We start from the raw sequence: 27,167 nt of genomic DNA, 5'->3' as shown, positions 1-27,167 counted from the left end.
GAGCAGACACCCGGCAAGGAGTTTATTTTCAGAAACTGCTGCAGCTAAATACGCTACAGCACCTCCGTCAGCATCTCGTGGGTCTAGGATACTACTTTATCAGGCAGAGAATATGGGTTTTCTCTCCACTTACACAGCCAGGGCTTCCAAAGCAAAAGTCAAGCAATGCCGGAGGAGCACGGTGCCTGACTCAGCTTCACTTACCCCTGTACATGCCGAAGTAGCCTTCGGAGCGGATGGTTTTGATGAGGCAGTCAGACCTGCAAACCAAGCAGAGAGAGAGAGAGATCAACCATGGGAGCTCAAAGGCGGGTGGGAGCAGAGAAAACAAAACAGATCTCTTGCAGGGGTTTTCATTTACAGTCTGTCAGCAAACCCCGAGCCGAGAAGGGAACAGCGTCAGCTGCTCAGAGTGCCATTGTTCGGGCGCGAGTCCGATTTCAGCCCCTAAATCACCGGGGCTTTGAAACCCCTGGCTCACCCCGCACACACACCGTCTGCTTTCTAGAAATACAAAAGGGAAAAACGTTACTGCGAGGGCTGTTTATCCAGGGTCCCCTGGGGCAAATGCACACGGGATGCTCTAACGATCGTATTCCCACGTGCCTGTTTTTAAATCTGGGTCTGCAGGGGGGAAGGCAGGGGAGCAAAACCCCAAAGCACTTGACTTACTCCATGACATTTGATGTAGGGCGCACAAACATTAGCTGACCTGAACACTCGGTCATCCGTGACCTCCTACTAAGATTGAAAGCACTTGCTTTTAACGCGCTGACTCCCACTGCAGACGACAAGTGTGGTCGCCCTGGGGAGGGAGCGCCCGAGGGGAGACCTGTCACCTTGGTTCTTAACTACATTTATTTTAAATTGCAAAACTCTGCAGAGTGCCGGAATCGCTCAAGGCCTTTTGAACACGCACGAAGGCGGATCTGCAGCTCAGGACGGCAGCGCAGATGCCTGGGCCAAGTTCCCCTCGCCAGACCCCAGCCGCGCAAAGCCTGCCGCTGCCGAGGGGCTGCTCTGCAGTTTTTTGGAAGGGGCAAGCGCTATCCGTCGCTGGAGGGGAGGGGTGCACATGCACGCACGTGTACACAATTAAGGAACAAAAGGCTCTTCTAAGTAGCAATAAGGGAAGTGTAGCAGATTGGAACGAGAATACAATTCTGAGCGATTTGGCAGTACAAGAGGAAATCTTCGTCTCTGCTTTAACAACGCTGAGGTGGGAGGGGAGGAAATACAGCCTTTTCTCGAGGGCTTTTTGGCCAAGCAGGGTTTCTAGGGGAGCGTGCATTACTCACAACGCCGGTGTCTGTGCCGGGACACCCGCTTTCAGACTCCAGCACAGCTCCTGCAGCTAGCACATACCATCTCCTCCTTGGCTATCCTTAGTGCCTTTCCCGTCTGTCCGTCAGGGCAGGACGCAGGATGGCCCAGCATTACCTGGAGGCTGTTACCACCATCACGTCCTCTTCTCTGCTGGCCCCCAGAAGACTGCCCTCTTTCACCCACCGTGAACGTATCCCCACCAGGCCAAGCTCACTTTCCCGACAGCTGCTGCCAACATCAGAGCAGCATCTTCTGTGGGGCTTGTTGTTTCTCAGGCTGGGTAAATCCCCCCCGTTCCTCGACAGCGTCTCATCACACAGCCCGGCCGGGCTCCGTTCTGCTCCGGACAGATCTGCCCTCGCTCGCTGGAGATCTAAAGCCTCCCTCGTGCTGGGCCCCCTCCCAGAGCCGAGGCACCCCGGCACGTGGTCCCGGGCCAGGGCCAGCAAATCCCCCCTCCTGTTCAGTGCCACGGGACTGCTGCACGTGGCAGCTCCTCGTCTCCGGCCACCCATCAGCAGGCAGGTCAGGCAAGAGGCACGAACTGCAGCGGCAGCGGAGCAGGGCGCAACAGCAGCTAGGTGCGGGGTGAGGCAGGAGGCCGCGTCCGGACAGCACGCCCAGACAACACGGGCGGCAGAGGGCTGTGAGTGTCCGGGGAAGCACCGCGACGCTCTGGCAGGCCAAGGACTACAACCTAAGCGCGTGCGTAACGTGCCACCAGCTAGAACGAGGAGGCTCGGCGACTAAAACCATCCACATGCTACAGCTGAACAAGAAGGTAGAACAGGACACAGGTCAGCTTCAGTCCCGGCCCCCTCTCCCCACCTCAGTGTTATCAGTGCTTTTGGAAAACTAAGGCCTGTTTCTGGTTCCCGTGACAAAGCATCTTCCGATCCTAGAGAGCGGACGAAACGGAGAAGAGCAGCTGATACGCCCTGTGCTGCCCTTCAGAGGGACCTCGACAGGCTGGAGAGATGGGCACAGAGGAACCTCATGAAGTTCAAAGGCAAGTGCAAAGTCCTGCACGTAGGGAGGAATAACCCCCGGCACCAGGACAGGCTGGAGAGCAGCTCTGCAGGGAAGGACCTGGGGGCCCTGGTGGACACCAAGCTGACCAGCAATGTGCCCTCGTGGCAGAGGAGGCCAGCGGTACCCTGGCTGCGTTAGGCAGAGGGTTGCCCGCAGGTTCGGGGAGGTGATCCTCCCCCTCCACTCAGCCCTGGTGAGACACATCTGGTGTACTGGGACCAGTGCTGGGCTGCCCAGTACCAGAGACATGGACCTGCTGGAGCGAGTCTAGCGAAGGGCCACAGAGATAAAGGGACCGGAGCATCTCTCACAGGAGGAGAGGCTGAGAGAGCTGGAACTGTTCAGCCTGGAGAAGAGAAGGCTCAAGGACCTGCTAACAAAAGGATCTGCAGACATCCCCAGGGCTCTCTTTCGCGCAGATCTAGCCCTGGAGACAGTGTTTCTATAGGGACCCAGCGAGTCGCTCCAACTACCCCTTGCACATCTACTGATCGCGTTGCGCCTCTCACACACAGCAACGCTGCCCCTGTAGTGCCGTGAAAGTACACGCTGGGGAAAGAGCAGCGAATAAACGCTCACGGTCCTTGGGGCCAAAAAGGAGGAACCGTTCAGGGACAGGACTGAACTTCTTGCCCCTTTCCCAGAGAGATTTCGTCACCCGCACGGCCACCACCGAACGGGGCAACAGCAGCTGTAGCCGCACTGACGGGCGTCTCTGTTCCAGCTCCAAACTTAAGTGCGGCCAGAGCTCCAGCCTCCAGCCGGGATTATCCTGAAGTGATGCTACCTGAGAGCGCCGGTCTCCCTCGCACCTCGTGCTGGGCACTGTACCCGCCCCGACAGCAGAGACGCAGCCCTGCGCCTCTCTCACGAGTCACGGGAGACTCTGGGGAGCTGGGTACACTTGTGCCCTCATCTCACACAGCCTGCAGCGCGTGGTCTTTTGGACGCAGGACTGATGGGGTAACTACAGCGCGTGCCAGCCTGCGTTCCCTCAACAGGGCTGCGTGCAGCGCCCTACACCAGGAACGGGTGAGGGTTTCCTTTCTTTTAAACTGATAAGGCAAAGGAAAGGATTCTTGCCTTCAATACGAGTCGTGGAAGCAGGAGAGAGCCAGAAATCCCTCCCGCACCTGGCTGCGGCGCAGCAGAGAACCAAGCCAGGCTCCTCGCCTTTTGGCCCGGCGCCCTCCTGCCCTTTCGGCCGGTGCTGACAGCGGAGAACACGCCGCTCCCGGGCACGAGACAGAAAAACAGACGTGCCCTGAGCAGCGGTCTCACCGGCTGGGCTCGGCAGCCTGAAGAGCTGCTTTGGTTGTCCTAGCGCAGCGTGCTTCGAGGCCTGGCTTTCCCGGGGACAGCCCAGTTTCTCGAAACGCTGATCTCACCTGGGCAAGGTGAGGAGGCGGCAGGATCCCCAGCGAGAGCCCCGGGGACGCTGCCCACGTACTCACATGCTGGTGTACATCCGCTGGCCATTCTGCTGGTTCTGCAAGCGGGTTTTTGCCAGGTCGATGGGAAAGACACAGGTGACCCCGATGAGCCCGGCTATCCCTCCATTGATCAGCTTGGCAGGTAAACTGTACGGGGACAAGACACACAGAACCAGATGTCTCAGCACTGAGGTAACTTTAGGTGAGTGAAAGAGGAAACAGCACTGCCCTTTTACGACCGAAAACCCAACACGCTGCCGTGCGACAGCGCTGTCCCTCCCCAGCCCGCAGCGAGCTCTGCCTCGAGGCAAAGCTCAGCCCTTGCTGCAGGTGCAGGGCAGGAGGGGAGAGGCAGGTAGCGGCGGGACAAACCGCTGCTCAGGGGAGCGGGAGGCAACCAGCGGAGCCACACGTCGCCGGCAGCTGAGCAAAACCCTGCCTCCCCGCTGCCTCCATTTTCAGGCAAGAGAAAAAGTGTCCTTCAACCACTTCCTCCCTCCAGCCGTGAAGGGGAGCCGTGTGAACGAGGCACCAGGCTGGGGCTTGCAGAGCTGGGCCTCCTTAAACCTCAGCTGCCTCCTGGGAAAGGTGGGCGACGAGCTGTCTTGCCTCCCCGTCTCAACCCCGCGAACGTGCCGAGGCTCCCACGCTGCTAACGCCGCAAGAGACTTCTCAGACAAACGCTAAAAAACCCCGCAGCAGCTGCAAGCGCAGCATCGCCAAGACGCGGCCTTGTCCCTCGTCTCGGGGATGGCTGCGAAAGCTCAGGGCCGCCGGCGGGTGGGACAGGGAAGGAGCAGAAGCGCTGCCTCCCAAATCCACCCCTCCAGCCCTTTCCCGTCCTGGTAAAACCCGACCCAGGAGGAACAGGGCCCGTGAGGAGAGCTGGGCCCCGGGCGACAAGGTGCACAGGCCCAAGGCTGGAAAATCCATTCGTTGCAGCCCTGAATTCATGAAATCCGGCATCAGATCCAAACAGGGAGTGGGGAACGGGAAGCTCCCCAGGACCCAAGGGTTTCTGTAGTGTCTAGAGGAGAAAAACAGTGCTGGACCAGCTACCGCGTGGACCGACGTCACATCTGACGGCATCGCAGCCAGCAGCGCCGCAGGCAAATGCTCTACCGCACAGACGTGGAGACGTGAGCTCATACCTACGGGGCAAATCAAAGCCTGGCACGTGCTCCACAACACGGGGCCTTTTCCACCCGCCTTCCTATTCCCACAGGGAATCCTTGGAATCTGCAGGCGGCACCGAGCTCAAGCCAGAGCAGGGAAACGCCAGCTCCCAGCAAATTCAACCACGCCGAGCGCCCTGCGTTTACGTGCTCGATAAAGCCCCGTGCGCAGGGACAAAGGAGGCCCGCCTGAGCCAGCTCCCTCCGACAAAGCCCAGGCCACGGCTCCCCGCGCGCACGACGCGGCGCCTATCAAACCGACGGCCGTCCTCGATGGCGGCCGGGCGAGCAGGCTACCGCAACGCCACCGGGCTGCCCGCGAGGCCGAGCCCTGCCGTCGGGGACCCGGCCCGCTCCCCGCCACGGCGGCGACGTCCAGCAAAGCCCTGCTGCGGATGGGGGCACGGCCCGGGATATCCGCTGGGAAAAGCGGCGGCGAGGCCGGCCACGGTGCGGCGGGCTGAGGCTCCGCGAGCGCCGTCCCCGCGGAGGCCTTCCCGCGTGGCGCTCCAGGAAATTCCCGGCCGCCTCCGTCTGCGGGCGGTCGAGCTGCTTCCTCCCCAGCGCCCGCGCCGGCACGGCGTGCACATGCAGCCCCAGGGCTGGCACGGCTGGGCAAGGAGACGCCAAGGCTGCGCAGACGGACCCAAGCCCAGCCCCGACTCACAAGCGAGGCAGTGCTGACCGAGATTGAAATCGAGCACAGCGCATGAGAAAGCCATGCCCAAATTAGTGTATTAGCTCACGGCTGTGCCACGCTCCAAGGTCTCACCCGCTCGAGACGGCTGCCTCGGGGATCTTTGCACCACAGACGGGGAAGGGAACACATGTGCTTGCGAACTCCTACACCCATTTTATCTCAGGGTAAGGGAAAAGTTCAGCAAATAGCAGGCTTCACATCACAGCTCTCTCCTGCGCAGCCCAACCGAACGCTGAGGCTAGAGACCGGATGAAGGTCGCGTCGAAAGGGAGGCTCCACCGGGAAGCAGGGCATTTCACACGGAGCTCAGCCGCTGCACGGTGTCCACCTTGCAGACAACGCGAGACAGGATCTCATCAGCTTGCCCAAATTCAACCCTTAAGTCACAGCAGGCAGGTCACAGACTACAAATGCCACCAGGGCCCCGTTCCAGCCTTGGTGCTGCCACAGCTTCTCCCTGTCTCCCCGCAGTGCCTGGGGCAGGCAGACGCTCGCCTCTCCCTACTTGTTCCAACAGCAAATTCATCGCAGCGTTCACACCAGGTGGGAGCGAGACACACGCTCGTGGCAAACGTGTTGCCTGCTGGCACTGCAGGCGCAAAACATGCACCGATTTCAGTGCAGACCCCAGCAAAAAGGGGAATAGTCTGATGAGTCGGGGCAAGTCAAAAAACTTGGGGCAACACGGGCTGCAGAGAGCCTCTTATCCCATCTGCGGATGAGAAATCCTTGCTCAACGCTGCCGCTGCATCCGAGTCCAACAATTTAGGCCCCCCCGAGCACTGCGGAGAGGCTGGATCAGACCGACAACGCAGCAGCGTCCGGGGAACAGCTCTCCTCGCGCTCAGATGGAGTCACGCCGGCAGAACTGCAGAAGTGCAGCGCTCTTGATCTCACCTTGCAGCAAACTACTGCTGTGGATTTCAGTCTTTTGGCATCGGTCTCATTTTGCTAAGGGACAACAGACACAGGCCAGCACACAAATACAGCTCAGTTTTACACCAACAGGGACAGAGAGACATCCCAGTTCTCCTTATGCTCCTCCTCAGCCCTTTAGCCAGCAGGTTCCTGTTCGCACCGCCAAAAGCGCACTGGAAGGGCTGGGGGAGACCTTGGAGGACACGTCTCCCCTGCCTCCAAGCACCAGGCTCCTGGCTCCCCTCAGCTGCAAACGGCCACGGACGTCTGCTCCTGTCGCTCTGCTGCGGCTATCAGGGCCCCGCACCCGCGGGGCTTTGCGGAGGGGAATCTGGGCGCGCGCCTTGGCGGTACACCAGAACAGTGCCAAGCGCTCCTGAAATCGCAGACTGACGACAGCAAATCTGGGCACATGAACGCTCCGCGATGCTGTCTTGTTATCAGTGCAGCTCAGCACTGCCTTCACTCCCAGAAGGGAGAGGGGTGAGAAGACAAGAAAAAAATACGCAAACCGTGGCAAACACCGAGAAGGGGCAGCCCTCCTTCCTGTAGCAGTCAAGCGTTGCCAAATCCTGTCCCTCTGTCACCAGGTATCGTTCACCCACTGTCCTAGGCCTCCTGCTTACCTCCTGCCCTGAGGTGGTAACCTGGGAAGGCAGGTGTTAGGAGAGGGACACAGAAAACCAGGAATGCCAAGGCATGTAGGAGTCTTTTATCTGGAACAACCTCACAAGCAGCAGAAAGTTAAGCCTACATGCAGGACCGTGCAGACCTGACCCAGCTCCTAGGAAGCTAAGGGAACAGCTGGCAGCGTCTTTTCTGATAAGACATCTTAATCCACTTCCAGGGAGAACTCACACCCAGCTGTTACATGTGCCAGGACCAAGGATCTTAAATTCCTGCTGTGCACTTAAGTGTCACCAGCTATTTTAAACTTGGCAACGGCCACACGTCAGTACTTCATGTCCCTACAACCGCTCAAGCCATCAATGGCTTTAGAGGAAGGGCACAAGGATGCACCTATGCGGAGTCTGTAATTAAAAGCACCAGATCTTCAGCTGTTTGAAGGGCTGGCTTTGCTCCCCCGATGTCAGCGAGCTGAAGTCAGCAGGTCAACCTGACCTTTGAAGGGTGAAGCAAAAAGGAGCTTGGTGATGCAGGGGAGAAAGCAAAGGGAAGAAAGAAACGAGCAGTGAGAAGGAAGAGCTGAAGAAAACAAAAATGTGACAACAGGAGAAAGGCATAAAACAAGAGGAGAGAAGCAAAGACTGAAAAAAAGCAGTTAAGAAAGGAGCAGAGCCATTTGTAGCCAGAAGAAACAACCAAGGGATCTCCTCCAGCCTCCTGTATCACAAAAGGTTTGAATGACTGGAAAAGAAAGATCTAAAGTAAAACCAACAATTTGACAATTAAAAAAAAAGTTACCTGATCTGTTTATCAGCCATTTAATTCAAACTTGATCTTGTTATGAAATGGGTTTGTTCCTTCTGGTTGTTCCTTAACTTCCTCTTCAGTCACTGCTCCTCAAGGCTTCAGGGTTTCTCCCTGGGAAGGAGAGACCAAGGAGACACAGTTGAGAAGGAGCCACTTGCACCGTCCCGAAGCTCAGGTCCTTCTGGGCAGGCTGCGGAAGGAGCGACTCAGGAGAGCACCGGGTCTCCTCGGACGGAGACAGCGTCTGTTGACGGTGCTCCCGAAGGAGCTGTAGATGTATATATATTTGCACACACGTATATATATGCACATGCACAAATATAGATATACAGATATAAATATTCATCTCCTGGCTCCAACAGGGAGGACCAGCCAGAAGCCATGTTCAGGCATCGGATTCAGCGAGGAACACGGGTTAATCACACAGTCTCACTCTTTTAAGAGAGACAGACCTTCCCGAAGAGGCCTTCTCGCCTGGGAGTCCTCTTGAAGACCCATAACAACTGTTTTTTAAGGAGAGCTGGCAGGTGTCACCCAGCCGCCCTGCACGGCACCCCTGCCTAGCTGCCACCCGGGTGCCAGGAGAGGAGCAAATCTCTTTGCCCTTCGCCTCAGGAAGGGAATTTGCCCCCCGGCCGCAGCAGCTTTCCTAGGCCACGGCGGTTCAGCAAGGCGGCTTTCAGGCTTCTGCTCTCGGATTAAGCGGGACTAAACCTGCCTTTTCACTTCGGTTCCCAAAAACACATAAAGCTTCCTCTGCATCAGGCATCAATTTAATCAGAATACAACCAAACATAACAGCACACACACACGAACACACGGAGACCGGCGAGACCAGCTATTGTTTCAAGCCCATAACCCGGCACATACAAGCCCTGAACGATGAAAACTCGCTTGATAACATCTCTACCCCGAACAGGATATTTGCGTTGAGTCTCTGTATCAGGGCCAGGCGGATGAGGGCACTGCTGGCACCGGGACCCTCCGCAGCACGAGTAAAGGAGGAGTCCGGAGGAAACCCATAGCAGGGGAGGGGGCAAGAAAGCCCAGAAACACCAGAGGCTTTCCCCGAAGCGGAAGGGAAGCCCTAACAGGAGGGGGTTCCTAAATCGCACGAGCCGTAATTAAGAGAGCAAGAGCTGCCGAGGCGATGAATTACGCGGCATTAATTCCTTCCTAGAGTGCTGTTAACACAGCTAGGCATGGATTAATGCCCCATTACCCACCCGCCAGGATCTCCCTTCCACATTTATTAAAATGATGGAGCAAATTAGTTTTAGGATGACGCGCGTGGTGTGGGGAAGCGTCTCAGCGCTCGGTGGAGGATCGGCACGGCCGGCCCGGGCCAACGCCATGCGACAGCCGTGCTGCCCCGTGCGGAGCAGCTCTCCGTTTCGTCCAGCTACGACTCACCGCCTTGCGCTTCTCCCGTCCCGGCAAGTTTTCCACCAGCATTTATGGGACACCACATCGTCGCAAACTCCTTGCACAGCCAGGGTTTCGAGTCCGGGGAAGCAACCCTGCTAACACCTCGTGCCGGATGCAAGCCCTCTGCTCGGCCTTACAGACCCGAGGGACTTCCCCAGCCCGCCTGGAAGGATGCCCCAAAACAAAAACGGCCCTTTGCTTTGCCGCAGCCCTTCCAGGGCCCAGGAGCCTCCTCCAGCCAGTCTCTCCCCGCTACCTGGCTCCCAAATGACCAGGCCCAGAGAGGGAGCCACCGTATCTGGCTGCCTCAGGGGGGACCACAACCAGCTTCGGCTGCGTCTGCTCCTCGCAACCTCCGCCACTGGCGAAACGGTCCTATTTTGCTGCCCTTCCTTGCCCACCTACCACAGGCTGCCATGCACCCACCTTACCCAGCCTGTCTCTTCCCCTGGCCGTCTTCAGGATGGCCAACTTCTTCAGGATGGCCAACTTCTTCAGGATGGCCAACCGTCGCGCACCTCAGGCCAGCTGCGGTACTAACCGCCCGGGGCAGCGGGCTGGGCTGTTAACCTCTGTTTCTCCTCACCTTATCACCCGGAGGAAAAGCGCTGGTCAGAGAAATACAGCCCCTTCTTGGGGCACGGACCGGGGCCACGCAGTCCCGCCAAGCGTGCCGTTCGCACCGTGAGCAAGGTGAGGGAGCGGGGCGAAAACCGCCTGGGCGGTATCTCTGCTCGTCTGCGACGCCTTCGCTGCGCAGTGAAGGACTGACCTGGTTTGGGTAAAGCAGGAGACCAAACTGGGGTGTCCCCGTCCCCATCCGTCCCCGGGGCCCCGCTGCTCCGTCAGACGCACTCAGGGCATGCAGACAGCCAGACTAACACCCGCCGTGAGATCCACCGCTGTAGAGACACCAGTCTGGAGGTGTTTTTTAGAGCCATCTGCCCTGATCGCTGCAAGGACACTCGCTGCGCGCCAACACCCAGCAGAAACACCTCCCTCCACCTGAACGGCGATGCATCTGGCTTCATCCGCCAACCCCTGGCACTCATAACCACTCGGGAAGGAATCTCCCCCTCCTTCCCCTTAGATGGGGAGGAAGAAAGCCGCTGCCGCTTGTCGGGGCGGCTTGGCCGAGACGTTGCGGGTGTCACGGGGGGAGAGCGAGCATCCCTTCTGCTGCGCTGGGAGGCTGCACCCACAGTTCCTCACGGACTTCAGCACTCCCACGCAGACCCGCTGCGCCTGACGGGGATCCGTGCGGCCCTCCCTGGTCAGCAGTGCTTCCGCCAGCAAGGCCGGCCAGGACACCCAAAACGGTACCGTGAAACCGGGAGAGAACTAGGACCCTCTCGCATGGCACCTAGTCCCTAGAGTCAGCTCCTTCCCGAGCTCCCAGCCCAGCCCCAGCACGGGGCTGATGCACGGATGTCACGAGTCCCTCTCCCCATGTATTTAGGGGCAGCTGCAAAGACTGAAACGTGGGCTTTGGTCAGCAGCCCTGGTCGCCTGCAGCACCCATGAAGCCTGGGTGGAAACACGGGCACCCAACGTCTCCAGGAGCCGAGTCTCCTGCCCCGCACCACCCCCCTCGTTTCCCGGCTGCCTCCTCGGCAGCAGCCCCGCGCCGACGGACAGGGCCCGAGGCCGGCACGTGCTGGAGCCGTCGCCAAAAACAGATCTCGAACTACCACCGTCACTCGCAAACAAACGGCACAAGGGGAAAACGGGACTCCCTTGCACAAGTCCCCGCGTGCCTTGGGAGCGGATGCAAACCCAGGCCGGGCAGCGGCCCCGCTGGCCTCCGGCGGGTCACGGGCCAAAGTCCCAGCGGGGAGGTGCCGCACCACCCGCCTGGCCCATCGGCCACACGCGGCACAGAGGGGACAGGCCCGGCGCCCGCTCGGCTTGCGGGACGCTGAGCCCCAGGACCCCGCAGCCCCTAGAGACGCGTCAGAGCCCCCAGGATAACAGCACGTTACCGGGGCATTTGGCTTTGCAAACACACGAGGAGGCAGCACAGCTTCACCCGCACGTCTGCAGGGAGGGGGAGAAAAGGGGCCCAAAATCCCCGACCGGCAGCAAAGGCTCCTGACATCTCGCCCCAGCTCTGCCTCCGACTCGCCCTCTGCCTTCCGACAGGATTTGCAGCCACGACTTGCAGTTTGGGGAATATCCTGCTCCCCTGGCATTTCGCCTTAGGAAGAAAAAAATGAGCCATGAACAAAAACAGTCTAACATCTTAACAGGAGCACTTGCCCACCGCATGCTCTGCCCCCCCGGACCGGTGTAGCTCCCCGCAGCAGCGTCCCAGGAGGGAACGTCCCACTCAGGGGCTTCTGGTGAGCTGGTCCGACCAACCATCCCAGCGTGGGGCCAGGCGTCCCGCAGCGGAGCGGGGGCAGCTCTGTCTGCCCAGGTTCGCCTGCTGCCCACAGTCACCGGGGCCAGCAAAAAGCAAAGTGAAACGGAGCTGCTGAAGAGAGGGGACAGCCATTTCACTGCTCCTAGCAACACTCCTGCCATCTGAGCGGCCTCGGCCAAGCCGGGAAAAGCTCAGCTAGTGGCCGTCTCCAAAGGAAGGATCGAGGTGTGCAGAGCAGCAGGGAGTACCTGAAAGGAAGGGAGAAAAGCAGGGAAGGAGGTGGGGATCGCTCCTACCTCCAGGCAGCGGCAGCAGCAGGAACACACCCAATTTTCCCACGCTCTCCCCTTCAGGATCTCCATCCTGCTCGTGCAACAGCCTGGCCTTCATTCCCAGTACATTCAATTTTGCCTGCTTTGCCAAGAAACCTTAAGCAATAAGTGTAGACAGCGAGCACCTACCGTTATCCCTGCGAGAGCTAAGGCTTGGAGAAACACCTCCAAAGGCTCTGCAAGCTGCAAGAGAAGTAAACACCTTTCCGTCCGGGAGGACCTCCCTCGCTGGGACTGACACGGCAAACGCTCCTCCCGTTGCCCGAGCAAGGCCAAACAGCCAGCGACTTGTTGAGATCCGTGCGGAAGCCGCGTGCTGCGGCACCGGCTGCCCGACTGCTTCGCGGGGGGGCCCTGCCGAGGCCTCCGCCTGCACCGGTACGACCCTCCTCTCACACCCCTCGGCTCTGCCCGACGACAGCTCAGGAAACAGAGTCCAGGTCACGGGTCCTTAACGCCAAATACCTCCCCAAAGAGCCACCCGGGCACACACCGCTCCCGCCGGGCAGCACGCTTTGCAAAGGGCCACCCGTCGCCGCGTAACGCCAAGCCACCTGCACCCAGCTCACAGGGAGGGAAACCCCGGGGCAGCAGGTCTGCGCCGAATACACCCTCAAACCTTGCGCGTCTTGGGAAACCGCCCTGGACCGAGCGGCGGAAAGCCGGCGTTTGTCTTAAAGCGGGGCTTAGGTCTCCGCACTGCGGCAGCACCGGGAGGCCCCTAGGCAGATCTGGGACCTTTCAGGCTAGAGGCTGCCCGGAGCTCAGCGAAAGGCCGTCCCTGTCCTGCAGCTGTGTGGCCCAACTACGAGACGGGATGAGCGAGGAGAGGCGTCGGGGAAGCGACTCACCCGGGGCTCGCAGGGCAAGGCCGGGGGCTCTCGCTGGCCAAGACACCGGGGCTGCAGAGCCGAGAGGACTGGAGGGAAGACCGCAGAAGGACGAATGACCTTGCAGTCACCTCCCTGAGCGCGCGCAGCGGAGTCCTGCTCCGTGGAAGGACGGCACGTTGAAACGCTCCTGGGAGGAAGTGATCACAACGCCTTCCTCCACGGGGCAGAAATACAGCAGGTCTACAAGTGCCCGCGGCATCCTGGCAAGACTGAGCGGAGGCGAGGAAGCTAACGGGAGCCATTAGAGTCCTCCCCATTTCAACCTGCCGCCAACTACAAGTTCTCCGAGGTCTCAAAGAGGCAATCGGGTCTAGGGGATAAGACTCGAGAGACCTGGCTCCACTGCCCTGTACCTACACCACACCAAGCCCAAGCACACTAAAACCCCGATCCCCTTTGGTCCCTCTGCACACTACCACAACAGGAGTAACGAGCCTCCAAATTACGGAGGACTACTCATGCAAAGCCCAGTATCGGCTCTCCATGGCTGTTATAGAAACACTAGCAGGGAGACATCGGAGCCAGAGGGTTGGAAACCCTTTCCACGCGTCTCTTTCTGTGAAATCTTCAATCACATGGTGGTACAAGGTCAGGGCACAACAGCAGCAGATATTCAGGCCCAGCATTTTGCTTTAAAGTAGTGGTAGGCTCCAGCCTACGGTCTGCAAACACTCGAAGCCATGCACCACTTCACAGGGTAAAATAGTAAAACAGCTGCAGAACAACTAATTCACACGCAACAAATACCTACGTGATAATTTAAGTTTATAAGGGCCTGTGTTACTTTGGAGCTGAAGAGCCAACAGCGGTAGTGTAAGTTGACCGGCGGACGCTAGAGCAGCCCACACAGGATCACGCCAGCATTCAAGCCAGCCTGCAGCTCAGACACCTCCGGATGACATAAATGGGTGCACAATTACCCGTGATCCCCCTTCCAGGTGCCACCGGAGATATCACGTCCTCACACAGCGAGCTGGATCGGTTCAAACTAATTTTAAACCCACGCTACCCTGGATCTGTTCTCCATGCCGGTTTTAACGAAACTGCAGCCTAAGAGAAAGGCAGCGCTGGCTGGAGGAAGGGGACAGGTTAACAGCAAAGCTGGGCTTTGGCAGATGGGAGACAGGGCTGGGAAAGTGACCAAAAACTTATATAAAACGAGTGAGAAAGAGCGTTTCCTTTTCAATGCTCTGAAACGGCCTTGTACGCAAAGAAAAGGCAGAACCAAAACCCACAGCGACAGCTAGGCAGGCCAGTCCTTTGGCATGGAAGGACTTTCCACGCACAGAGGAGCTAAATGGTGCAAATCACCCAGGTACTCTGCCAAGAGACTGGCAGAATAGAGAAAAGCTTCCTTCCCCCCTTCCCCTCGAGTTTAAAATAATCACCATGTACAAAGCGGTAATTAAAGAAAAGCAACCAAGGAGCCCAAGGGAAGAAACAAGGGTTGGATTCGAGCTCGCTCAGTAGGAGCGAGGCAGACGGGGCTGAGCTGAGGTCCTGGGCTGTGAAAGGGCCCATTCAGTCCCCATCAGGGACAAAAATAAGGCTCCTGGCTCTCGGCAGACTGCTCTCCTCTAAAAGGACAGGGCTTCGGTGGCTCTGCGGGGAAGAATAAGCCCCTCTCCCGGCCCAAATCGTGGTGTTATCTCAGAGCGACACAAACACCCACAGAGCTGCTCCCGTTCAATGGCTGGAAGTGAGTCCTTCTGCGACGGTGCTGGCTCGTGGTGGCCAAACCCAAGGCCGCAAAGGGGAAAGTTTCCCCTACGTCGTGTTTCTTCGAGGCAGATGTCGAACAAAACAAGTGCCCGAAATAGCCTCAGCTTCAGCTACCCAGGGCTATAAACCAAGCTGCATCCCTTCCAGCCCGGCAGCCAGCGAGGGGCCTCCTGGGTCGACTCAGACCATGGCTCTCCTGCCGCACGGGAACGGGAGGGAAGGCAGGTGAAGTCTTCGCATCAAACGCGGCCAGGTCAAGGCCATTCCCTCCTTCCGCAGACTCTTCTGAGCCAGGGAACAGAGCGTGGGGATCTCACCGGCAAACCTCTCTTCAGCTGCGCCCTCGTTGCAGCAAATTCCCCCCTCCTGGCATGCACCGAGCGTCCAACAGCTACAAGCCAGCGCGCTGCTCCAGTCCCGCAGGGAAAGCCTCCAAACGACTGAGCCAAGCGGTGCCCCTTCCCTGGGCAGAGAAAACAGCCACCTCTGACCAGCGTCCGATTTCTCCTGCACTGCCTACATCGGTTTGGTGCTGCCGTAGCAGCAGCACAACGCGCACCACCGCAGCTCCTTACCCCGCTGCAGCTACTACCTGCCCAGGGCACGCCGGGGGGGCCACCACCACCACCACCACCACCACCACCAGCTGCGCCACGGCCGGCTCTGCTCCCCACGTCCCCACGCCGAGGGCCAGCACACCAGTTTCTGAAACGACGGTTCGACCACCGAGGCAGCTTTGCTCACGGGACCTGGGAGAAGTGTTGGGCTTTCATGAAAACAGACTAAGGGAAGAGAAACAAACTGATCCGCTCCAATCTGCCCCGCACAGACTCCTGTCCATCCCGTCACCCCACTGAGACCTCACGGACTCCTTCGCTCTTCCTACCGCGCCCTCCAGGAGGGCCAGGTCCTTGGCTCACGCAGGCCAGAGCAGCTCCAGCGTCTCTGCCGAGTCGAGGACTTGGTCCCGCGCCAGCTGCAGTCAGAGGGCACATTAGCCGAGGCACACGCGCGCTTCTGGGCACGTCATGGGGCTTCCTCGCTCTGCTGCCCGCAACGGCCTCATCTTCTCAGCGATGCTCCCGCACGAGCTCATCGCGGCAGGGAGCAGCCTCGGCCTTGGTAGCCCCAGCTTACCGATTCTTGCCGGGGGGGAAACAGCAAATGGAAGCAGGAATAGGAGGGAGGGAAAGCAAGTGGGATACCTGCAGCTCTGCCCCACCAGCCGCTCGCAGAAAGACTGACCCACACTGCAAACACACCAGCCGCCCTCCAGCACCCGTGCTCCCGCTCATCCTCCCCCCACCAGTGCTCACGGCGGAGCGGGGCCCATCATTAGTGCTGCACGGGGAAAGAAGGGAAGAAATGCAGGAAGCCTCTTTTGTGCAGGCAGCAATCTTGGCTGAACAAGTCCCCGAATGCATAACTCGCTGGTTTTAAAAGCAATGTATGATCTTACTACCCCACAGGAACGGGGAGACCCACACCACCATCCTGGACTCACAGTCCACATCATGCCAGGGCGGAGGAGCACAAACTGGCACCCACCCTTGATACCTGCATCTTCTGCAGAAAAATAAAAGAGAAAACAACAACCCAGTGACAGATGTCTCAGCAGTGTCCCACAGGACCCAGCTAAGCTCTGCACGTGGCATGACCCAGGCTAGCAACAGGGATGGAGGAGTGCGTTTCCGCAGAGAATGAAACTGCTCGCAACTATTTTTTTGTCCTTTCACAAGAACCTCACTCTTTCTCAGGCTGAATCACGAGCAGCACCAGCCTACACCAGCCACTACCAGCAGCCAGCCCCTGCCCCTGCCCCTGCCCAGGGGATTCACTGAGGGGAAATACATTAGACAAAGAAGGAAAATAACTTTCAGAGGACTTAGCTCGTAACACTGCCAAAGCCGTGTTGAAGCGTCGATTGCTAAAGCTTCTTTCCCCCTCCCCGGTCCGTGTCCCGCAGGATACGGGGCTGATTCACGCCATCGATCCTTCCTGTGCAGAGCACGGGGAGCAGCCAGGGCCGGCTGCTCAGCAAACCTGCACCGAGCGCTTCCTTCCCTCGGCTGTGCCTGCTGCCGGCTCCCTTCGCAGCCCTGCTCGTTAATAAAAATTCAACGTAATAAAGGGGAACCGCACATACCTTGCCCAAATTCCTTCAATACCGACTGATCCTGAGTCACCGCTGCCGAATAACTGTTGCCACGCAAAGAGGAGGACACGGTTATTAAATTAATAGGGGCGGCTTAACATGGCTACAAATATACACGAGTTCTTTGTGCCTTAGTGAGCTAATAAGGCATGTGCTAATTACATTAATTCAGACGAGCCCAGCGCGCCCGGAGGGCAAAGGCAGAGGAGGGCACAGCAAACCCAGGCTCCTTCCTAATTGCTGCGCGGGAGCGGAAGGTACTTGCCTCAACGCGGCTTCGCGAGGCACAGCGCAGCTAGGCTGGCCCAGCCACCTGGTTAACACCTCACCTGGTTAACCCACTGCCCGGTTAACACCTCACCTGGTTAACCCGCGGCCCGGTTAACCCGCTGCCCGGTTAACCCCCGCGGCCCGGGGGTGACCAGATCGCTCACCTCGGCCATGGCTGGAGAGGAGCTGCACTCGCGCTGCGCCTGCTAGGTGCTGCCACCGCCACGCGGAGGGAGGGGAAGAGGAAGAGGAAGAGGGGAGGAAGTCGGTCGTATTTCTTTGCCTCTCCGGGGACACGTGCTCACCGAGCACTTTCCAAAGCATGCACAGGTTCCTGCCGACACTAGGGGACTGCGTCAGAGCAAAGCAAAAGGCTTTTCCCCCCCCCATATCCCCGCTTATTCTGCCACGACGCGCACCCGGCGGCGCAGGCGGCTGTCCCGGGCAGCCTGAGAAGCAGCCACCCTTCCCCAGCGGCGAGGGACGCGCCGTGTGCGTTGCAGAGTATTTTAAAGACACGATGCCGAGCCTCCCCGAAGCCAACCTCCAGCCAGGCACCCGGGGAGATCCAGGGCTGCAGGCAGACACTGGTACACGGCAGCTCATCCCACGCCGAGCACCACCAGCACAGGCTCCGATGCAAATACTTCCACGAAGAAAACCACACGAGGGATTTTTAGCCCCCGGGGCCGCTTCCAGGCCGGCTCACGGCGTGGCTGCACCAGCGGCTGTGCTGGCACACAGCGAGCGGCAGGCGCGGGCGGCGGCACAGGCGCACGCCGGATCAAAGGCGACCGCGTCACCTCGCCTTGCAGACCGACTGACTGCAGCAGCCAGTAATAAAATATCACAAAACCCACCTGCAGACAGGCCTGGGAGGCGAGGAGCAGCCCTGAACAAAACCGCTGAGCAAAAGCGATGCAGAAGAGCTGGGGAAGGAACAGTGCACGCAGAGGACATCTTCCTACGGTTCAAAATGCCCTGCAGCAGCTCCGGTTAGGACACACCTATCCCGGGAAGGTGCCTGATGCCACCACATCCCACTGCGGAAAGCCGGCTGTGACTCATGCTCCCACCACACTAGAAGAAATGCCAATTAAAGCAACATGCTTTGCCTCTCAGCCACGGGAGAGCACAGGACACTGCTGCCGCTGCCACCAGGCCCTTTGCTGCACGGATGCGTGAACATACCAGCTCAGATCCTGCCTCGATAAACCACGTTTTTCTCCTCCTGTCTCGGCCGCTTGCTTACGCCAACAGGGATCGAAGCTGTTCAGAGCACGGCAACATGGTTCCTTGCTAAACACACGTCAGCGGCCCCGCACAGATCCCGTTCCTCCTAAAGACGTGAGTGCTTCCTCGGGGAAGCCCATACGCGCTCCACGAGGAGCCGGGAATCGCGGGGGGACTGCACCCACCGGCTGGCAGGTGCCGCGCGGGCGGCTCCATCCAGGCCCCGTCTCGCCCACAGCGCCGCGAATCAGCGGAGGCTCCGGCGGCCGCGGGCAGGCGAGGGGCTCCCAGCACGGGGACGACACGCTTAGCAGGCTACAGGCAAATAAAAAGCACACGCGGCCCTGGTCACCAGCCTGCCGGCACAAGAGTAGCAGCAAGAAAGGGAAAAGAAAGGCAAAAAAGCGAAATAAGTTAAATGCGGAAGGTCATTCTCTGGATGCTAAACGAGTCCCACCTGGCTACTCCCCACGCGCAGTCCAGTGCTGCTGCCTGCCAGATGGATGCACACAGATTTACCCGACGCAAGAAGCACCCTCAGGAAGGAGATTCATCTCGCACCGCTTAAGAATTAGGAAAGCCACGTACGGCGGCTCAGCGTTAGACTAAGAAGCCACGCAGGCGGGAGCCCTGGGGAAACGGCAACGGCATCAGGGCACCGTAACTGCCCTGCCGGGGAGCGGCGTCGCAGGCGTGCTGCGTCGCGAGGCCAGCGATGGTCAGACCAGATTGCTCTGCCCCGGCCGTCCCGACCTGCGACAGGGACGTCCAGGCTCCAACTCGCCAGCCTCGCCGGAGCCGGCTGCGGAGCTGGGATCTGCCCCGGCGGACAGTGCTTCCGCTCGGCTCAGAGGCATCTCCCCAGCAGCGCGCCGGCTCTGCCGCCTCCCTCGGCCTCGGCACCTCGCTCGGCCTTCCCAGGGGCGGGCTGGCAGCACGCCGCGCGCAGGCACGCGCCCACACACCGCTCGGCAGCGGCCTGGCGTGTTTTTCCCCTTTCCAGAGCCAAATTCAGACCATCTGCTGAAGTATTTCTGCAAATCATCCTTCCTTCAGGAAGGGCCGGGGGCTGAGTTTAGTTATTTATACAGCGTCTGGCATTTCTGTAGCACTTTTCACTTCGGTATCCAAGCTATTTCCCTCCAGCTCTCCATTAGCTTGGGAGAACCGGAGCGGAGCATCGGTGAGTCTTCGCTGTAAGTTTTCTGCAAAAAAGCGATGCCGAAAGACAACAGCTGCTCAGGTCAGGCCCACGTTTTGCTGCTAACGAAGCGAGTGGGACAGACCGGGCGAAGGCCGACACAATATGTTTTATGTCCTTTAGAAGAATTACTACCCGTACAAAATAGCCTTCATAAACAACAGCTGTTCCCGGGGAACGAGACGAACCAGCAAGCGTTCCTGCTGCCGTACGGAGGCGAGCGGCGAGCACTGCTTACCCAGGACACGCAGAAGCAAGCCATCCCCACGCTCGACAAGGCTGACGCAAAACCAAAGGGGAAAACGAAGCACCCAGAAGGAGAGGCTGTTTATTACGGCGGCGCACACCTTCCTGCCATCGCTGTTTGTAAACAAAGGGCAAAACCCTGAAAGGCGAGTGCTGCTGTCCCTATCGGATGGTGGGGACAAGGCCGGAGACGGACGTTTTATCGCTTATCCAAGGTCATGCTCCAAGCCTGTGGCAAGGGAGGGGGTAGCACCCAAATTCAGGGTTAGCCCCCCAAGTATCCTGCCCCTAAAACACACCTCCTCCTTCTTTTTCCATATACATTTCTAGCCATCGCGCTCCCAGGAACACAGCGCTGAACTGGGCACCAGACTTGCTCCCAGCCTGCGCACGACCTTGGGGAAGGTGTTTCCCTCCCATCCGCTGCCCAACAGACCCAGGGCCCTGCCCGCACCCTCCTCTCTGCCACGGCACCGCAGGCAGCGCCGGCGCGGGGGCTCAGGCACCGCAGCGACGAGGGACGGACAGAACCGACAGACGCGCCGGCCCAGACCGAGCACGCCACGTGCTGCCACCTCCATCCACGCGGTCATCCAAGCAAAGCCAGCACTCATCCTAGCTACGAGCGCCGAGGTCACGCAGCACGGCCCCTCGTTAAAATAAAAAGGACCGACTGGAAGCTGTGGCTGAACTCAGAAATGAAGAATCGCAGCAACAGGACCAGCTTCTCGCTTGATCGAAACTCAGAGATCACTCTTACGGCACCTCTCTCCTATTAAAATGACTTGCCAAAGGTCCCGTACCTTTGCACCCTAATTAAAAAGCAGGCACCTTCTCTCTCCTAGCACAGAGAGGGGAGGAGGTTCTGCAGCAGAACATCCTCCTCCCTTTTGTCACTGAATAACCTGGTTTGAAAATCCAGGCAAAAGCCGGTCATGAGACCTGTCTTTCTCCGTCTTTTCTGCCAGCTTCAGCCTCCTTCCCCCGTGCACATGCTTCCTCCCAGACCGGACAGGACACAAGGTAAAGCTGGGGGCTCACACTGCCTCGGACACTAGGGAAAAGTCTCCCTGGAAAGAGAAGAAAAAGAAGAGAGACACAGCATAAATGGCTTCACCAAAACGACCTTGCCAAGATGGCCATGACTCATTGCCGGCTGCAGACCGCTCGCGTGGGGGGCAGCAGCACGAAGCAGCTGAGAAATGAATTCAGAGAGGTGGTGCACGCACGCGCCGGCAGAGAAACTCGCCTGCGCTGACATCGGCCTCTCTCCTGCCGGTCGCTGGATAAACGCCACGGAGCCAGGAAAGATAAGAAACGCACGCAGCCCTCGCGACACGCCACGCGCCAGCACCGGTGCCAAAGGCAGGAGCGCGGCGCGGGGAGGCCCGGCGAGGCGCAGCCACCCGCCCGCCACAGCGAGCGTAGGCGCCGCGCGTGAAAGGGCTTCACGAAATAAACCCGAGATCGCATCCCTGCGAACAGCTCACCGCGGGCCGCACTCAACTAAGATCAAAACACACCCCACAGATTAAATAAATACCCCATCGCATTTGATCTGACACGGGAACAAGCATCCCTGCCCGGGTGCCGTTCCCCTTCTCAAGCAAACAATCTCCGTGTGGGCAGCCGTCGTGCGAGAGCGAGCACGCAAAGCTCTGTCATCTGCAGAGGTGTAAGGGGAAACCGGCAGACAGAAATCCAAACCGCCCAGAGTGACAAGGTCTTTTCACTGGGCTTGTTTGGGTTTTCGCCTTGTTTTCCAAAGCTTTTGCACTCCTGCTGCTTTATCGTAACAACAACCGGAGCTACCCGCAATCAATACTGCAAGGTCAAAACACCACCCGGTTTCATATTGGGCAACTCAATCCCCCTCCTCCTTCCTGCTATCTCTGTGCTGGAAGGCAAACAGAACGGGGCAGGAAAAAGTTGTTTGTCTCCCGTTAGGATTAGCTGGAGCAACTCGGCGTCAGCCCTAGCACGCTGCCATACCACCACGCAGGGGCTCTCTGCGAGACACTGCTCCCCCCTCTGATAAGGCACAGCCAGAGGACTCGGCCTTGCAGAAGGCTTCACCCAGCCGCGGCGCCCGGGAAGCAGACGTGCATCGCCACGGCAGACCGCGGGCACCGCTTCCGCGGCCGGCTGTCAGCTCCAGTCATGCCCCGCTCCAGAGACACGTTCACTGCAGACAGACGAGGCGACGGGCTCCAGCGAGGCTCCAGCCCAGGCTGCCATTCATGAGAAATGCACAATAAGCCGTATGCACCGTGCACGGCACGCTCATGAGTAACAGGAATAAAAACAGCACGCTGGCTTGCACAGGCAGCAGTTGTAGCTCGTTTGCTGTTGTAAGTAATTGCCACATTTCCACCTCCAACTTTCCGGGAGTGCAGATGTTTGGGTACAGTTAAGAGAGCCCGACTGCGCAAACACAGGGGCCAAAGCAGGCTTCTGCGTTCCCCCGAAACGCAGTGAATTAGAGAATTAGGCGAACGTATACTCGGATGCAGAAGGCATAACCACTCCTCATTTACCTGCAACAGCAGGAGACAGGACGCAGCGGCCAGGCAGGTCCTTCCCCATCCTGCATCGCTCTTACTGAAGGAAAAGCAGAGGCACATCTCATTACACACTACTACATATTTAAACAGGGGAGCAGAGCTGAGGCTACACAGGCGGCTAGGAGATAAGCATGTCCAGCCAAAAACCTAACGGGATATTAATAAACTTATAAATGACAGACTAAAGAGGCTCTGTGCTGGGCTTTCCACGCAGCCTGAGGGCTCGCACGCCGCAGCCCAGCCTCAGCTGCTGCAAACCGAAGCGCTCCACTGCCTCCGGCTCTACTACATTAATTTACTCCGGTCACCGGCCAAGGCGCACGGCTCCGGGACGCCGCGGACCTGAGGGTCAGCGGGGGCGAGGGGGACAAAAAAAAGCAAACCCGAACAAAAAACCCAGACACACTCCAATACAAGGGACAGCCAGGAAGAAGGCAGGCTTTGGAGAAATGCCTGTCTTTTCTGAAACAACCCAGAAAGGGAGAAGCCACAGAAATTCCCTGGGTCGGGCATTTGCATCCTAACGCAACGCACGTGACCCGCGGCGAGCGGGATCACGGGGAACCCGTTCGTCCCAGCCGCTCCAGGGCCGGGCTGGTTACACGTTACCTCCCAGGGTCTCCTGTGACCCAGCAAGAGAACGTTTTGCGTTTTCCCCCCACGCTCCTCTCCCTCCACGCTCGGGGCGCGGGTGGGAGCCGTGTGCCGTCGCCCCGGCAGCGCGGGGGGATCCTGGGTGGGCAGGAGCAGCGCGTCGCGCAGGGCGCAGCGCCCAGGGCCTCGCCGGCAGCGGCACGTTGGCAGCGCACGGCACTCGCGCCTCCCTGCCCCGCGTGGGCCCGGGCGGCGAGCGGCGAGGGGAGCGTCGCGCCGGGATGAGGGCGCGGCACATTTCCAGGAGACACGTAGCCGGGGGAAGGAGATGGCCGGGCGGTCTGTCAGCACCCAGAGGAGCAGGGCCACCTCGGCCAGGCCCGGCTGCTCCTGCCCTTGGAGGGGACGGGGCGGGAGGCAGCCCAGCGCCACGCCGCACCTGGCCGGGCCAGGAGGGACCCCCCAGCCCCCCTGCGAGGTGATCCCAGATACAACCCGCAGCGCCGAGCGACCGTGAGCCGTTTTGCAGGCGCTGCGCGTCGCCCCTCGCCGAAAAGGCGGCTCCCAGAGGGGGGAAGGCCGGGCCCCACCTCAGGGGCGCTGCGGGCGCCGGCTGCGGACGGGCTCGGCTCCACCCGGGCGGGGCGCGGCGCGGCCTCACCCCCGCTCTCCCCCGACCCCCCCGCACCGCCGCCGCCTCTCTCCCTCCCAGCCCCGCACAAGCCGCGGCGCCAAGGCGGTTACGCAAAATCCGCCCCGGGGCCGCTCCCACGCGCATCCCCCCCGTCGGGCCCCGGTTTGGGCAGGAAAAGCGGGAGCAAGCGGCCCCGACGCGCTGCCAACGGCTCCCCCGCCGCTGCTCTTCCACTCACCGGGCGGCTCCCGCCGGCGGCGCGGGCTGCGGGGCTCCTCTCCGGCGGGGCGGCGCGGCTCGGCGCTGCCCTCTGTGGCGGCGGCCGCGCAGGAGCCGCGCCGCGGCCCCGCCGTCCCCTCCCCTTCCCGCCCGCCCGCCGCGGCGTCGCCATGGCGACGAGGACCGGCCTCCCCCCCCCCCCCCGCCCCCTCCACGCGCGCTGCGCGGCCATTTTGTGCGCCCGCCGCCGCCGCCGCCCTCGTAACGCGCGAATTGAGCCTTTCCCCCCCAAAACGCCCGCGGCAGCGCCGACAAAACGCCCGCGGGGACGGCGCCGCGCAAGCAGCCGTTGCCATGCGGCGCGGGACGGGCCGTGGCGGACGTGGCTCCCCCGGGGCGGGTTTCGGCAGGAAAAAATGAGCGGGGACCATGCTGGGACCATGCTGGGACCATGCTGGGACCATGCTGGGACCATGCTGGTGGCGGCTGTGCGCGGCCGCCGCGGGCAGCCTGGTGCTCTGAGCGGAGGGGGAAATCAGTCTGGCTTGGGACGGATTTCTTTCCCCGGGAAGCGATGCTGGCGGGTGCCGATAGCGGCCGGGGCGAGGCGCCGAAACCTTCGCGGGGCTCCTGCTCGCGCCAGGCCGCGAGGGCTCCTCGCTTGCTTCGGGGTCAAAGCCGTCTGTCACAGCTTTAGCAGCAAAAAAGGGGGAGAAAATAACATAGCCCGATGCCCATTGCATTCTGCATTGTGGAGGGAGAAAACATTTCTCAAGCTGTTTATGTCTTTATTCGAAATATCCGCATCTCAGTCCCGCCACTTGGGAGGGCGTCCAGCTCTCTGTACCTGTCCGTCTTCTAGCAGCGCTTTTCCCCACCACTTTATCCAGGTACTTTCCGAACGCATTTGTATTTTGGCCTCGTAACCCCTCATGGCAACGCGTCGGCGTTGGAAACCCGAGCAGCGTGAAAAAAGTCCTTCCTTCTGCTTATTCCCAGGTGCTGCTGCGTTATTTCATTTGGTGCCACCTAGTTGGGAGACGGGGGATGGCAACCGCCTGTTCGCGTCCTTGGTCCCTTCGCAGGGCATGCGGTACTCCGGGGTAAACGGAGTGAACAACGCTGTGCGATACTCTTCTCTGAGCGTCTCCCTCGCCCTTCGCACGTCACCTGCTTCCGCTGTCTCCTGCCTGGAGGAGACACGAGCTGCACCGATGTCCGGCACCGTGACAGCAAGCAATGAGCAAACCGAGCGGCAGGATCCTAGTCTCGGCCTCCCAGAGCAGCCCCCGGCATGCGTTAAACCCACAGACCTGCAGTGAGGCAGGAAGGATTCGGGCAGAACTGCCTGTCCTCGCGATGCCCAGCTGCTTTCTGCATCTCCCCGTCACGGGGCTCTTCCAGGCTGGCTGGGAGCTGGAAGCTGCATCAAGCTCCTTCCCTGCAGGTTTTCACGCTGCAGAGATTTACAGAAGAACTTTGGCTTAAGCACGTACAGTTTATTTCTGCAGAGTCTGGAAAATGGACACACACTTGTTTGTACTGAAAGCTGTTTTCTTATCAACGTGCAACTAATAGGCACGGTGGGCTCACCTCAAGTTGATAGGCCATCAGATTTACTTTCCCTTTTAAAAGCAAGAGCAGCATAACCCTGTCGAGCACGGACATGATAGGGGAAGGAAGACCGCAGGGTACCAATCAGCAGGAAACCCGCTCGATGGATAGAGCCTCGTTCATGCTCCCTCCGCCTTGTATCACGCTCCATGGTGTCTTGGCCAAACCATCCAGCCCTCGGCACAACGTAGGTGTCACCTCTTCAAAGCCTTTCCCTTAATGGGGCAACCATATGGATGTGCTGAATTTTACGGTATTGTTGTCTGGCCACAGCAGAGAAGCCAAAAGCAGCCCCCTTTGGCTCGCTGCCACCTTCATGTTACCTGCAGGCCCTTTACCGGGAATTATACAGCAGTTTTATTGCTGGGACAGCGCAGACAGTTTAAAACCCCTTCAGGATATATTCAGGCTTTGAGTGTGTCGTTACATAATTAATAAACTGATTTCAGCTTTGCCTGGGCTTTCATTACTCAGTAATTTCTTTTATTAATCTCTAAACCTCGCATGGGCTGGAAATGCTTTATCTGGATGTATGGGCCCCCCGGCAGTTAGAGGACTGTCCTGGTTAGCGGGAGCTGGAGGAGGAGGGCGGCGTGCGGGAAATGCCCTGTTCACCTCCCAGGGTCCGGCGGGCAGCGGTCCTTCTGCTGGAGGTCTGCACATTTATGAGGTGGGAGAGGGGCTGAGAGTAGAAGTTACAGTCAAATATGGACTGGAAAAAAATGTTCTGACCCCGGAACAATTTCTTTCTCTTTTTCAGTTCTGAGAAGTCTTGTCTGGTTGAAATATGCTCAGGGGAATTTTTGGACACATTGTATTGTGCACAGTGAAAACCACAGTTTCTACCAGATTGGTAGAAAGGTGCTGAGTGGGCCCATGTCTTCATATAGGGCCATACATCCCAGTCCCCCGTGTGGTCTGGTAGTTTCTGGCACCAGCGTCTTTCTGCTTATTTCAGAGCAGGAACCAGCAGCAGCCTTGCCTGGGCCCAGCCCAGAATTTCCTTACGACACACACAGTTTGGTAAGCCAGTCTGCCGCTTCTGCAACCCCCAAAATGAACAAGCATTTGGCCGTCAACAAAAGGAACGAGATCCAGGAAAAGACTGATAGCTGGAAGGGGAAAGATACTACTCCAATACTTAATGAATTCATAAAAGAAGCCATAGATGAAAATAGGAACCAAAAGATAAATTCCACATCTCTTTTTTTGCTGGTTCAACCATCTACTGCAACAGTCATCAGGGTTTCCTGGCCATAGCAACACAGACCTACAGGCTTAAGAAGGAGTTACTGCGACTCAGAGAGATTATTGATAAAGATAACACACCTGGAAATAACACACTGTTCATCGACTTTCATCCAGCTCAAATATTTGCTGCCAAGTCAGCTGAAGAAAAGAGACTTGCTCTGATTTCCCTCCAGCCCCTCCGTACTCTCAGCTGAGTGCTTTATCCACTGTTATTGCAAGGAGAAAACCATCTGCCACTGAGGTCGCCCAGCCCAAGCGTCAGCGGCGAAAGACTGACGAGAACAACACTTGTCTGGGGGAAGTTACTTAACTTCCCTCGCCCCATTTAAGTTATTGCACAAATCCTGAAGAACTGTTTTATTGATGCTACTGTCTAGGATTTGGCATGTGTGTTTCCTAATGCTGGCCTGGTTGTAGCCCTACCTGTA

The 27,167-nt window shown here is 59.0% G+C and overlaps 1 protein-coding gene across 5 annotated transcripts in view; it reads right to left on the bottom strand.

The window, feature by feature from the left end:
* Positions 1-24,026, bottom strand: part of SLC25A22 (solute carrier family 25 member 22) — a 38,219-nt gene extending 14,193 nt beyond the window's left edge. The window contains exons 1-5 of one of the 5 annotated variants that reach the window (XM_064513171.1): positions 23,894-24,014; positions 22,401-22,464; positions 8,010-8,129; positions 3,813-3,938; positions 205-260 (exon numbers count right to left, since the gene is read on the bottom strand). In XM_064513171.1, coding sequence (XP_064369241.1) covers positions 205-260; positions 3,813-3,938; positions 8,010-8,029 — 202 coding nt within the window. In that variant the 5' untranslated portion in view covers positions 8,030-8,129; positions 22,401-22,464; positions 23,894-24,014. Of the gene's footprint in view, positions 1-204; positions 261-3,812; positions 3,939-8,009; positions 8,130-12,272; positions 12,296-17,347; positions 17,373-18,043; positions 18,196-22,400; positions 22,465-23,893 lie in introns of those variants that run through there. The other 4 variants (XM_026108248.2, XM_026108253.2, XM_026108249.2 and 1 more) reach the window with 4 other exon arrangements.
* Between the last annotated feature and the right edge of the window lie 3,141 nt (positions 24,027-27,167).

This window comes from Dromaius novaehollandiae, chromosome 5 (genome assembly GCF_036370855.1).
Source record: "Dromaius novaehollandiae isolate bDroNov1 chromosome 5, bDroNov1.hap1, whole genome shotgun sequence".
NCBI lineage: Eukaryota > Metazoa > Chordata > Aves > Casuariiformes > Dromaiidae > Dromaius > Dromaius novaehollandiae.
The sequence above is the reverse complement of the archived record's forward strand: the minus strand, read 5'-3'. Positions and strand labels throughout refer to the sequence as shown.